General features: G+C 33.0%; 1 protein-coding gene across 1 annotated transcript in view; it reads left to right on the plus strand.

Annotated features, from left to right (window-relative positions):
- The window catches only part of Rasa1 (RAS p21 protein activator 1), an 83,736-nt gene extending 70,385 nt beyond the window's left edge, over positions 1 to 13,351 (plus strand). The window contains exons 15-25 of the mRNA XM_059276493.1: positions 331 to 407; positions 1,536 to 1,708; positions 2,010 to 2,169; positions 2,627 to 2,769; positions 3,969 to 4,084; positions 5,094 to 5,180; positions 6,800 to 6,867; positions 8,678 to 8,766; positions 9,808 to 9,885; positions 11,303 to 11,437; positions 12,209 to 13,351. Coding sequence (XP_059132476.1) covers positions 331 to 407; positions 1,536 to 1,708; positions 2,010 to 2,169; positions 2,627 to 2,769; positions 3,969 to 4,084; positions 5,094 to 5,180; positions 6,800 to 6,867; positions 8,678 to 8,766; positions 9,808 to 9,885; positions 11,303 to 11,437; positions 12,209 to 12,292 — 1,210 coding nt within the window. The 3' untranslated portion in view covers positions 12,293 to 13,351. The remainder of the gene's footprint in view (positions 1 to 330; positions 408 to 1,535; positions 1,709 to 2,009; positions 2,170 to 2,626; positions 2,770 to 3,968; positions 4,085 to 5,093; positions 5,181 to 6,799; positions 6,868 to 8,677; positions 8,767 to 9,807; positions 9,886 to 11,302; positions 11,438 to 12,208) is intronic.
- Positions 13,352 to 13,469: the final 118 nt, after the last annotated feature.

The raw sequence follows: 13,469 nt of genomic DNA on the forward strand, positions 1-13,469 counted from the left end.
TCCTCCTGCTGTTTACACATAAACTATCTGTTTTCTGTTGTTTTAATAGTATTTTTTGTTGGATTTGTTCATCTTTATTAATAAAATGCCTTTGGACTACTGAAAAGTAATGACAAAATGTTTTCTATATTTCTCGATCTGGTTTTAATGGGTTATTAGTGGTTTAGGAAGTTTAAGATTACTGGGAAAATGTCTAATTATCAATATTCTTGTGTAACAAATAATGTAAACCTGGTTTTATATTTATATAACACACTGCATTTTTTAAATGGAAATAAGGTAGTTTGATACTAGAACATTTTTTTCCAATTTTTCTCCTTGCTTCTTTAGTGATCTTCCTCCTGACATCAATAGATTTGAAATCACACTTAGTAATAAAACAAAGAAAAGCAAAGATCCAGATATCTGTAAGTTGATTACAACACTTTCTAAAGTAATAAATGCATGTTTTATTTATTTTATATATATTATAATATATATATAGTTAGAATTTATATATGAAATTTATCTAAGATGGAGATGAAACATATGCTATGTAGTCTGATACTAAACATTGACTGTCCAGAGGTGACGATTAAGTAAAGAACAAAATGGCCAAAGTGTATGTACTGTAGTCCTTACAATTTAAAATATACAATGTACTCTCCCTACAAGAAAATGGTAGTGGTAATCATTTTTTGTACTCTTTCCTTTTTTAGCTTCCCCTAATTTTTCCTACATTTCAAATATTAAAAGTTACAGACTGGAGATATAGCTCAATGGTAGAGTATTTGTCTAGCATGCAGTGGCCTGGGGATTAGTCCTTAGCCCTACAAAGAAAAAAGATACAGAATGTTTAGGTGTACTAGTTATTTGTTGTAATATTCAATGCTCTGGATATCCTATTCCGAGCAGCACACTTCTTCCCATCCTGTTGGTAGGACAGATGGCAGTGGGATTTAGTGATTCATACCAGGGTGAATTAGGTTAATACCTTCTTTTACAACTCAGGCTTTTAGGGTAAGCAGTGATCTGTACTGACAGATCAAAACCCGAAGTCCTCTGAATAAAACGTTTATTCTGTAACTGCTTGTATTCTTAAGTGTTTCTCCATTACTTGTATGATAAAATCCCAGTAATGGCACAGAAAGAAGCAATACTTTCTATTTGGAGTGTAGTCTTTACTGCTCTACCTTTTTACCTACCTAGCTAACTCAAATTATGTTCATCTTTGGAGTGGATTTTTAATTCCCCTAGGCTGTTATGCATCCCTGTGTACAAGTATTGCTCACTGTTGTAGCACTTACATTGCATCCTCTTTTATAGCTTAAGACATTTTCCACGCACATCAAACACCATGTCTTAATCATTTCTTAATCCCATATCCTGAGCCTACCACAAAATGTCACATAGCAGGCCTTTAGTAAATGAAAAAAGTAACCAAATAAGCATTGACTTTGTGATGTTATTGAAAACTTGCTTAATGGAGAGCATTTAAAACTACAGAAAACTGTATTGAGAAAATGCATATGACCATAGTGGTTTTTCTTTTGTAGTATTTATGCGTTGCCAGTTGAGCAGGTTACAGAAAGGACATGCCACAGATGAATGGTTTCTGCTCAGCTCCCATATACCATTAAAAGGTATTGAACCAGGATCCCTGCGTGTTCGAGCACGATACTCTATGGAAAAAATCATGCCAGAAGAAGAGTACAGTGAATTTAAAGAGGTATTATTTAGTAGTCTAATGCTTTTGATGGCATTACACAAGAATATTAACTACTTAATAAAAATGCATTAAGCTAAATAGTAATGTCCTAGATCAGTAGTACACTAGTAGCCAGAGGTAAAAAACATGTTGTATGATTTTGTCCTTATAAAGCTTGAAACATATAGGCTACAAACTCACTCCATTTTTAACTGTATTCAATGTATGTGTTCTGCCACTTAACCTTATATATATTTCCCATTGGTCTCCAAGGATACATAATGCTATATAGTTTCAGCAATCTTTTTTAATGTCATTTTAGCTCATACTACAAAAGGAACTTCATGTAGTCTATGCTTTATCACATGTATGTGGACAAGACCGAACACTACTGGCCAGCATCCTACTGAAGATTTTTCTTCATGAAAAGCTGGAATCATTGTTGTTATGCACACTAAATGACAGAGAGATAAGTATGGAAGGTAATATATGGATGTGTAATATTTTTAAAAACATAAAAGTACATATGATTTTATATATCAAACTAAATGTATTAAACTGTTAAATCATTTACAAAGTATCTGAGATTCTTTGTTTAATATGGGAATGGGTTGCTATTTCTAATTCTGTCATGGCAGATTAAATATTAGAAGCTGTAAGAAGATGATTTCTTTGTCCAGACTCAGTGTGTGATTATCAACAATAACATAGTATTTATCACTTAGTAGTTTGCAGGTAGAAATCAGATGTCACCTGTATTTTATTTCTAGATTTTATAGCAGTTCCAAGGCTAAGGTACTTATCACAGTTTACTAATGTATCTATTTTCTCATCAATATTCATGTAAAAAGTTCATTACTGAAGAAAAATAATTTAATTTCCAACTTAGTTGTATTAGTACAGTTCTGTGAATGTAATCTAACATCCATTTTTGTGTAGATGAAGCCACTACCCTATTTCGAGCTACAACACTTGCTAGTACCTTGATGGAGCAGTATATGAAAGCCACTGCCACACAATTTGTTCATCATGCTTTGAAAGACTCAATTTTAAAGATAATGGAAAGCAAGCAGTCATGTGAGGTAACACTTTATTGTTTTAATCTCTGCAGCAAATAGTACATTTTAATGAGAACTTTTAACAAATTACAGTTTTGGGAAAGTACATCATTTCTAAAATTTGCCAATGCAGTTATGCCCTCTATAATAGATTTATTAGCCAGCCCCCCCCCCCCCCACACACACACACACATCACATGCACATTCGTGCACTCAGTTCTTTTGGTATTTCTCCTAATTTCTAATGATCAGGTGTACCTTACTTTAAGAATGTGTGTAAGATAAATTGAACATTTTTCCAGGGACTTTGTTGTTCATGTTGAGTATCTATTATTAAAAAAAAAAAATGTATTTTGAAATTTTGGGCCTATTTCATATACACAATAAGGTATCTTGAGGATGGAACCTAAGTTTAAGCATGAAATTTGTTTATGACTGAAGTTTATTTTACATGAGTTCTAGAAGGCTTGTGCTATGATTTTGGCCCATCATGTGAAGCCAGATGTGGATTTCCCATTTGTAGTGCCATGTTGGCACCCAAAGTCAAACTTAAGGATGCTTACCTTGTAAAATATAACATCTTTTCTTTAGAGAGTTCTATGGGTTATTTTGTGGAAGATCAGGATTAAAAGAAAATTAAATAATCTTTTAAAGATGATTAAGGTTGCAGTGTGAGTTTATAAGTAGAATCCTGCTTACATAACTATTGTATTTCATGGATGCTACAGAGCAGTTACAAAAGAAGATAGTATAAATCCGCAGGCTTGCTTGATACAGTGTCAGTAAAATAAGGAAATACTTTTTAACACTTGGAGCTATCAAATGTTAATTCTGCCATAAAATGAGTGATCTATTGTTAGAAGTTGAGGGTAATCCCATAATTACTATTAAATTTGTCAAAAGTCAGATTTGTAGGTACATCTGGCAGATCAGAACATGTAGATTGGGGGTGGGGATTGTACTTGAAAAGTTCTGAGAAGGGTTCATGATTCTACTTATACATTTTGGTTATCTTCCTTAGCTACTACTTGGAACCTCATTAAAAACAGTTGGTTTTTTTTTTTTTTCCCCTCAGATAAATAGAACTGAGTGGTTTAATGTTCAGTTGAGTAACTGGGAATGAATAATAGCAAACCTATTGAATTTGCATACGTGGAACCGTGGACAGTGTTGAGAAAAATAATCTATCACCACCATAATGATTGGTTTGTTCCTTCTTCTAGTTAAGTCCATCGAAGTTAGAGAAGAATGAAGATGTGAACACTAATTTAGCACACCTATTGAACATACTTTCAGAGCTTGTGGAGAAAATATTCATGGCTTCAGAAATACTCCCACCGTAAGTTGTCAAATTGTTTGCAAAATTTGACTAATTTGTGGTTTGTAAATTTTCTTTTAATGAATGCTTTCTAATGGCATTATTCTCAGATTTTTTAATTCATAAACGGTGAATTATGAACCATGCAAGGTGGCATGCACCTTTAATCCCAGCACTTGGGAGGCAGAGGCAGGTGAACCTCTGAGTTCAAGGCTAGCCTGTTCAATAGAGTTCCAGACAGCCAGGGCAGTTACACAGAGAAACCATGTCTCAACCCCTACCCCAAACCAAAAAAAAAACCAAACAAAAGATGGATTATGTTTAAGAAAAAAGTAAATGAATAATAACTGTTGAAGAAGCCACAGTAAAATGTACATTGTGGCACCTGCCTATATTCCCAGTATTGGAGCGGTTGAGGCAAGATGATGAGTTTGGGCCAGCCTGGGCTACATAGCAAAATCCTGTCTCACAGAAAAGAAAAATAGACACACATACGTTAATAAATTAAACTATATTTATATGGGGACCAAGTAAGTCTGGCTTGTATTGTAGCTTAGGGAGTGAATAACATGTCTCAGATCTGAGGACAGTATCTGTAAATCTGGTTTCTAGTTCTTGCTTAGCATTACATTCTGAGGAAACAGAAACCAAAGTCAAGTATGTATACAAGATACCAGTGTCATGTCTGCTTACAAGTCAGTGTGAGTAGACTCACTTGTTTAGATGGAAGAAGTCAAAATAATGGAACATGTGCCACAATAATTCCTCTGTATTCTCATGTCTAATAACTTATTTCATACTTTTCATAAACACAGAAATTAAAATCAGTGGAGCCAAACTTACTGCATTATGTTTCTACACCTGTTACTAAATGTGCTTCTTTGACAAAATACCTTTTTTAGATGAGAAGGTCAAATGCATAAAAACATGATAAACTGGTTGGGTAAATTATTAAAATTTTGGCTGCCACTAGATTATCATATGATGATGATATTTACTTTCTGAATCGAGATGTTTGTTATTTTGGCAGGACACTGAGGTATATTTATGGGTGTTTACAGAAATCTGTTCAGCGTAAATGGCCTACAAATAACACCATGAGAACAAGAGTTGTTAGGTAAGAGTCGCTCTTTCATTTGTCATAGTCACTGTGTGCAGTACACACTGATTCAGGTATGTAGGCAGAGAGGGAGGAAAGTGGTGTTCGGAGAGGTGCGGTAGTTGAACCATTAGATTTTAATTGGTTTGTACCATCTATGATTCCAACCATGCCTTCGAGTTCTGAAGCTCTCATTTACAACAGCTTTGACATCTGATGAAATCAGAGAGCTCATATATGGACTTAATAAAATTGTTTGCTTAAGTTATAAACTGTTAGCAACCAAACAGAACAAAAGCAAAATTCCTATGACCACCTAATATCATTAATATTGTTTGAGGATTTTGTTAAGAAATTTATAGAAATGCATCAAGTATAGTTTTCTAGTAATTATGGAAAATACACATTGCCAGTCACATTATATGTAAAATATGAATTTTAAAGACATTTCTGATATAAATTTTGTCAGGAGGCTTCTACTTTTCTTGCAGACAGAATTTCCATTAGTGCCCTAAGGGCGTAGCTCTGAGGTAAGGCACTGAATTAACACTAAGTGGTCCTGGATTTGATTCCTACCCCTGAATAAAACAGACCAACCAAAATGTCTCTCAGTTAGCTACACTAAGACACACTGAAGAATTGTAGGAAGAAAGAAAAATGACAAGCATGTTATTTGAGCAGTTGTGTGATGGACATTAAACTGTTCTGGGATACTGCACATTTTAAATGTATAACTGTGAAACTAGTACAGCAGGGAATCTTCTAACTTAATGTCAGGGTGCTTTAGGGGTTTTTCATGCCTAAGGTGATTTCTCTTCCTAGCAATAAGCTTTTAAATTGCATAGTACCCATGTATTATTTAATTTAAAATCACCTTAAAAATTCAAAATATTTTTTCACTGAAATTTATTAATAGTTCAGTGTTATCAATTCAAGTTTCTGGTTAGGTATCAAAATATTTTCAGTAAACCTTATACAGGAACCTTCTTTAAGAAGAAATATCAAAATGTGAAGTTATTAATTGCTGTAAGTAATTATAGAAGGAATTTTATAAACTATGAGGACTAATGCTTGTCAAGGTTAATTATTCTTTTTAAAAAAATATAAAAACTGATCTTATATGACAACAATATACTTAATATTACTGACTGAAGGAGGCAGAGTATCTAAGTTTACATTAACTGCAGAACTTTCAAGTGTTTATTGTATGCATTTTATAAATTTGTCAAGGACTCATTGATACAGTGTATTCCAATGTTTATATATCTTAATTCACACTCACAGACTTTTCTGTTTAATAAATTTTAAAAGACAAAGTGGGTAATTTGGAACCTTACAGAACTGTTATTTATCTATAAAAGGTTTATACTATTTCAGCAGTTCTCGATGTTTTAATACACTGCTTCCTCTAGTAAAAAACAAATTACTAATCTCTAAATAGCTAAGAGAATAAGTGCAAACTTATTTCCAGAGTTAATTTGAAGTTATGTTTGCCTTACAGTTTTCTTAATTTTTAAGGCCCAACTTTATTTGGGCTTCCTCATGTTGAAAGTAAAAGTTATGGTTCTAAGTTTAAATTTTTTATGTTTATATTTTAAACATATATGGTTTCTAAAAAAATTTTTCCTTCCAATTAGTGGTTTTGTTTTTCTTCGGCTTATCTGTCCTGCTATCCTGAGTCCACGGATGTTTAATATAATTTCAGGTAATTACCTTTTAATAAACTTTGAAATGGGAAAAGCTTCACTTTATGGGAAATACTTACACTTTAAATCAAAATTTAAAGATCTAAAACAAGTAAAGCAAACCAAAGCACTATTCCCTGCCTTCTTTATTTTATTATCGAAGATGTTAGATTTTTTTTTCTGTTCCTGTGACTGTTATTTAAAAAGTTTGCATTAAATTTATTTTAAGCACATGAGTGTATGTGTACAGGCATTTGCTTGCCGTGGTGCATGTACAGGGATCAAAGGACAACTTCTGGGGGGTGATTAATTAGCTAGATCCCATTTTGTTTTTTATTCATTGTCCATTATGGAAATTTGTAGATTTGTAAACTTAAGGAAGGAAAAGTGTTAATAAAACTTAAATGTTGTAATGAGCCAATCAATATTAATGGAGTGAAACAAACAAACACTTTCATACTAATAATTTGAAGCTCAAAGCTGTATTAAAATTTATTTGAGCTGTAAATGCATTCTGTAATCACAGAACTTAAGAGGCTAAGGCACAAAGAAAGGTCAAGGCCAGGCTGGACTGTATAGCTAGACCATGTCACTTAGCACAATGGTATGTGCCTTCCATGTCCACATGTAGAAAATTGAATCTGAAAGAATTCACTGGATCTTAAAAACATTGGAGAAATTATTTTAATTTTACTTTCATACTCATCACATTCTTGTAATTACTTTTCATTACTACTAAAGTGATTGAATACATGCATATTAAGAATAAAAGACTGGGGCTGGTGAGATGGTTCAGTGTTTAAGACCAAATACTGCTCTTCTTACTGAATTCAGAGGACCTTGAATTCAATTTCCAACACCCATGTCAGGTGGCTCACAACCACCAAAACTCCAACTCCAAGGGATCAGACACCGTTGTCTTGCTTCTGTGGGCAACAGCACTCATTTGCACATATCCATACACAAATACACATATTTTTTAAAATATTGAATGAAAGGCTTAGAATTCTGAGAGTTCTGTCCAAACACTGGCTTTAAACTGCCACTTCAACAATATTTAAACTTGAGTTAAATTTTTACAATACAATCTAAAACAGTGGGTCAGAATATAAGATTTGCTGTTATTAATCTTAGAGTGGGGATGTAACTCAGTTGGTAGAATGCTGGCAGAGCATACATGAGGCCCTGGGTTCAATCCCTAGTACCCAATAAAACTCAGGAAGGAGAAAAGGCAGGAGGAGGTTAGAAATTCAAGGTTGTCCTTAGAGTGAATTTGAGACACAGAACACTAGAGAAAAAAGTGTGTGTGTGTGTGTGGGGGGGGGGGGCTTAATTTTCAGTTTCTATTTGGTAGCTACAAATACTTTTCATTTACATTCCATTTTCTATGTTCTACAGGGAAGTTTTTCATGAGTTTAAAAACTGATCTTTCAAGTGAACTATTTGCAGTGACTGGCCTGCAAATAATGTGGAGCAGGGAATTGCTAAGATTGCAAAATGTTCCCCTTAGTGAGTTGAAATTACTTTGTGAATTGTCCTGAAAGGTTTGTAGATTGACAATCTTCTTAGCAATAAAGCAGCTTTTTGAGGTATTCTGAAATATTATCAGTTAGTTGGGAATTACTCAAGTTTGTATGTTGTTCACAAAACAAGAAGCAATTTTTTCCCTTTTTAACTCAAGTTCTTTGGAATTAGGTCATACATTTTTGAGGATTATTCTGAATATATCCTAAGTAAAGGATTGTTAGTGTTTAACAGTACAGAAAAACTAAAAGTGCTAAATTTATAATGGTTTATCTGAGTCATTGGTTGTACCCAATTCTCTTGTAGATTCCCCATCTCCTATTGCTGCAAGAACACTGACATTAGTGGCTAAGTCTGTGCAAAATTTAGCAAATCTTGTGGAATTTGGAGCCAAGGTAAAAATATTTTGATACTTAAAATCATTGATCACATTTTAAATGGTTATTTTATTTCACAATCAACATAATCTTCAAAACATAGTGTACTTTTGTAACTTAGTTTGTACCAAACTCACAAATATGTATTGCTCTTTTACTGACCACTAGTTAGTTAGTATGCTGTCCTCTGTCAGATATGTAATGTATTCTCTCTATAGTTCCTTTCATACTCATCCTAAACTTTGGGGTGTGATTAATAATTAAATACACATTTTAGGCTTTTGCCTAAATAGGCAATTGCCTATTATTATTTCTTGCCAAATTCAGTAATTTTTCTTTTTTTTCCTTTTCCCCTCCGAAAAAGACTTACTTCCTATTATGACTGTTTTGCCTGCATGCATAAGTACACTGGTGTGTGCCTGTTGCCATCTATGCCAGATGAGGGCACCAGATTCCCTGGAACAGACAGTTATGAGCCATAATATGGGTGCTGGAAACCAAACCCCTGGTCCTTTGCAAGAGCAGGAAGTGCTCTTAATGCTCTTAAAGCCATCTGTCCGACCCCATAGATAATCCTCTTTATGTTTCATTATTTTTCTTAGAAATTTCATGTCTGCATCTTTGGAATTACGATTGAATCTATCACATTTGAGGTTTATTGTTGATACTGTGCTAACCATAAATTATAACAAATTATAGTGGGTTAGGATTTTAGTTAACATTTATGGGTTATCTTTTGGATTTACCTGAAACCCAAGGCATATTTTATCCTACTGCAATCATAGGGAATTTTTGGTTTTGCTGTATTTTAACTCCCTACAATATGTTGGATTCTTCATAATTTATCAGTAATAAATTCTAAATGTACATATTAAAAATTTGTGTCTGCCAAGCTATATGTCAAATGATTTTTAATTTGTAACTTCTTTTTATTTAAATATCTCCACCATATAGCTGTTTATATTAGGAAAATTTCGTATAGTAGTTCTTGCTACATGTATAGTTTTTATTGTAGAAGTTTTTGTAAGGCATATGAGGCGTATATTTTTAATTTTTTAGGAACCTTATATGGAAGGTGTCAATCCATTCATCAAAAGCAATAAACATCGCATGATCATGTTTTTAGATGAACTTGGGGTATGTACATAATTTTCACATTCAGCCATATAAGCAACAACCTTTAGATTTTAAAAACAGAACTTAAAAATAAAATCTTTTCTATGCAAAATGTTCTTTTCCTTTATTCTTGCATAAATGGCTTATGTCAAGCATACACAATTGTGGCTTTCAACTAGTAATATTTTAAATATGACTGTCTTCATTCATTATCCTTTAGATATTGTTGTATTTAGTCTTTTAAGTTGTAGCTAAAATAAGATTTGAAGCCAGTTAGATTGGAACCTAAAGTTAGAACCAGATGAAGAATTGTAATGCTTCATTTGAGCTTTTATAAATAAAATTGTGACACAAAATTAAATATATTTATAATTTCTGAGACCCTAAATAGGAAAGTTAAATTTTCTATATCATTTCAAATATATATTTTAAGGACTGAATGAATTTTAAAGTAAATATAGTCATAATGTAGTGTGTGTACCCAGAAGAAAAAAGCCTAAAATAACATGTATGTGTGAGCTGAGCCAGGTGTTCGAGGCTGAGTTGTCTATGTTCTAGAATACATTTAATGTATTTCAGTTCAAAGTACCTATCAATCACCACTAAAACACTTGAGCCCCCCCCGCCAAAAAAAGAAAGAAATGGGGTTACAAGTAAGCCCAAAAATCCTAAGTAAACTCCTGTGAAGTTTCTATTTCTAATAAAAAATACAGTTGGTCAGTTTTTCTTGGATTTTGCCCTTTCTACCAACCTTCAAGCTCTGTGAAGGCAAGCAAGATTGTAATGTTTTTTATCTCGTAATCTTTTATTCATCAAGTCACTTAGCAAATAAATGATCCAGTTAAAATGAATGTATCAGAGTTATTTCTTTACTCCAAAAAACTAAAATGCCCTTCAACTTTTAGGAATGTGTAACAATCACTACCACTAAAAAGTGGAATACATCTAAGATTCAACAAGTTAACTTTAAGGTTTGAATATAGACATTTAATATAATTTATTATGATGGTTAAGTTACTCCATGAACCTTAAACACTATAATGTCCAGTGATCCCACATTTTTATCTTGAGCAGTCTACAGAAACTACAAAGTAAATCTTTATTATATTTTCATAATGTAGTTCTCTTTAGATGCTGGTCAATTTAGATAGTGTCCTAGTGGTATTCGGTCTAGGCATTTAGGTTGTAGTACTCTAACAACTGACAGTAATACTATTAATTTGACATATGCTCTAAATTTAAAAAGAAAAAAAAAATCAACTCATGATACTGTCATTCTATGGAAGAGTGTGGAACCTGGTTCTAAAACCTATGTTTAGCAGAATTATTTGAATAACAAATTCTTAGACAAATTAAAGTTTTATACCTAGTTAGGATAATTTTAGAAGAAACTACAAGGATTTTCATTTCTAAATGCAGTTTTATGATTCCCTTAAAGAATGTACCTGAACTTCCGGACACTACAGAACATTCTAGAACTGACTTGTCTCGTGACTTAGCAGCCCTGCATGAGATCTGTGTAGCTCATTCAGATGAACTGAGAACACTCAGTAATGAGCGCGGTGCACAGCAGGTAGGTCTTTACAAAATGTATAAATGGTATATGAGTTATTGTCAGGAGGGAGGCGTGTTACTCTTTCAGTCACTCTCACATCAAGTACATGAGCGAAGTTACTTGTGAAACCAAGAAGTATATGGGAAATTTGAAAAATGTCTACAGATGAGATACCTCATAGTGATTCAAGTCAGTGTGTATCATAGCTCACACCTTAAAAAAACACTAGTCCATATTAGATTTCTGATGTCCATACCAACAGATATGGGGGTCTGTTCAAAAGGACTAGAACTAGAAAGGTTTTTAATTGACCTAGTGTTGAAGTTAAATGGGGAGAAAGGCATAGGGGAAGTATAAATCAAGACACACACATCCTAAATCTGATTAATTTCTTCATGGTTCAGAGGCAGTAAATGCTAACACTGCACTGCTTTCCTGTCTGGCAGATATTTCACAAAAGAAATTAAAACAGCAATATGGATTCTCATTAGCCTGAGCATCCTCACTTTTTTTTTCTTAAGTTTAAAAAACAGCTTAAATAATAGAGCTCCAATTGGAAAACATTACAGTAGTTTATTACCAAGGTTTATAATGATAAATTTAGTGTTGTAAGATCTTAAATACTCAGTTGAAATAATGAGAACTCAGTTTCATGTAATGAGTAGAAATACTAGTACCTTAAGAATCCCATTGCTTTACTGTAGTTTTTATTAAATCCAAATTTCTATCTTGAAATTTTAGATTCTTTGCTTAGTGATTTCTCCCTCCACTGTTTCTCCTTGTGTCTAGCATGTACTGAAAAAGCTTTTGGCTATAACTGAACTGCTTCAACAAAAACAAAACCAGTATACAAAAACCAATGATGTCAGGTAGCAGCCTGGTGTTCTGCATGGATTCAGCACGTCCAACATGGTAATTCACATCACTATGTCTCCTTTGCTCTTGCCAAAAAAAAAAAAAAAAAGAAAGAAAGAAAAGAAAAAGAAAAGAGAGAAAGTAGCACACCTTTCCACATTCCAGTGATGTGTGAGCTATGCAAACAAAAAACCAAGATTCTGCTGGCAAGTAACTGCCAGCACCTTTGTAAGCTATCTGTGCAGAATATTTGCACTTTTTCCACATGGAATCTTTACCAAACTCTGAGCCTTGGTGTACAGATCAACTTTCACAAAAGAAAAAAAAAGCTATGTCTTGAAACTTTGAAAATATATTTTCAGTATATCCAATTGCCAAAGTTTTACTGTCTCTTGGAAAACGAACTATGAAATCAACTGACAAGAAAAACACATCCTATTGACAACAGAATTTAACTGGATTGCAGACTGTTCTTACTGTAATTTTGTCCTCTTACGATTATGACCATTTGACTGTTCACTGAATTTATTTGTATTTACAGTTTCCAGAGTTTGACATTGTAATAGGAACAATCTTGCTGTATACTTTCTAAAAATACTGTGCTATTCTTCCTGGAACTGTAAAAGACAATATATAGAATGGATGAATCTATGCTCATCAGCTTTATTTTTTAAACATACCACTTATTTTGTTGGAATTGTCAAAGACTGTATTTAGATCTCATGGTTTTGTTAAAATGTTTACAAAAGTAAATAGTTTAAATTCAATAAATATTATTGGTCATTGTACCAATCAATGCATGTTACCCATTTGACCATTTTATAGGTTACTGATGTCTTTTATGTTTAAACAAACTGCTAGAATACTTGTGTCTGTCCTAAGATGACTTTTTGTTACTCCTTTAATTATGCAGACAACCTCCTCAGCCACTTAACAACTTACACATCTTTGAACTTGTACTTGTTTTTTCTGCTGGATAATTTAGTTTGTATAGTTTCATCTGATCCTGTGTTTGTATTTTTGTGAAGTATTCCCAAGGGTTAAGTTAAAATAAACAGGGATAGCTTGCATAATTAATCAGCTTACTATTTAACTTCATTATAATTTTCTTCCACTTTTAGGGATAGTTCAAGCTTTAATACCAGAACAAGGCCCAGGAGGATTTTTATTGTTTCTTTCATAAAGGATTTCATTT

The sequence above is a fragment of the Peromyscus eremicus genome, chromosome 11, assembly GCF_949786415.1.
Source record: "Peromyscus eremicus chromosome 11, PerEre_H2_v1, whole genome shotgun sequence".
Lineage (NCBI taxonomy): Eukaryota > Metazoa > Chordata > Mammalia > Rodentia > Cricetidae > Peromyscus > Peromyscus eremicus.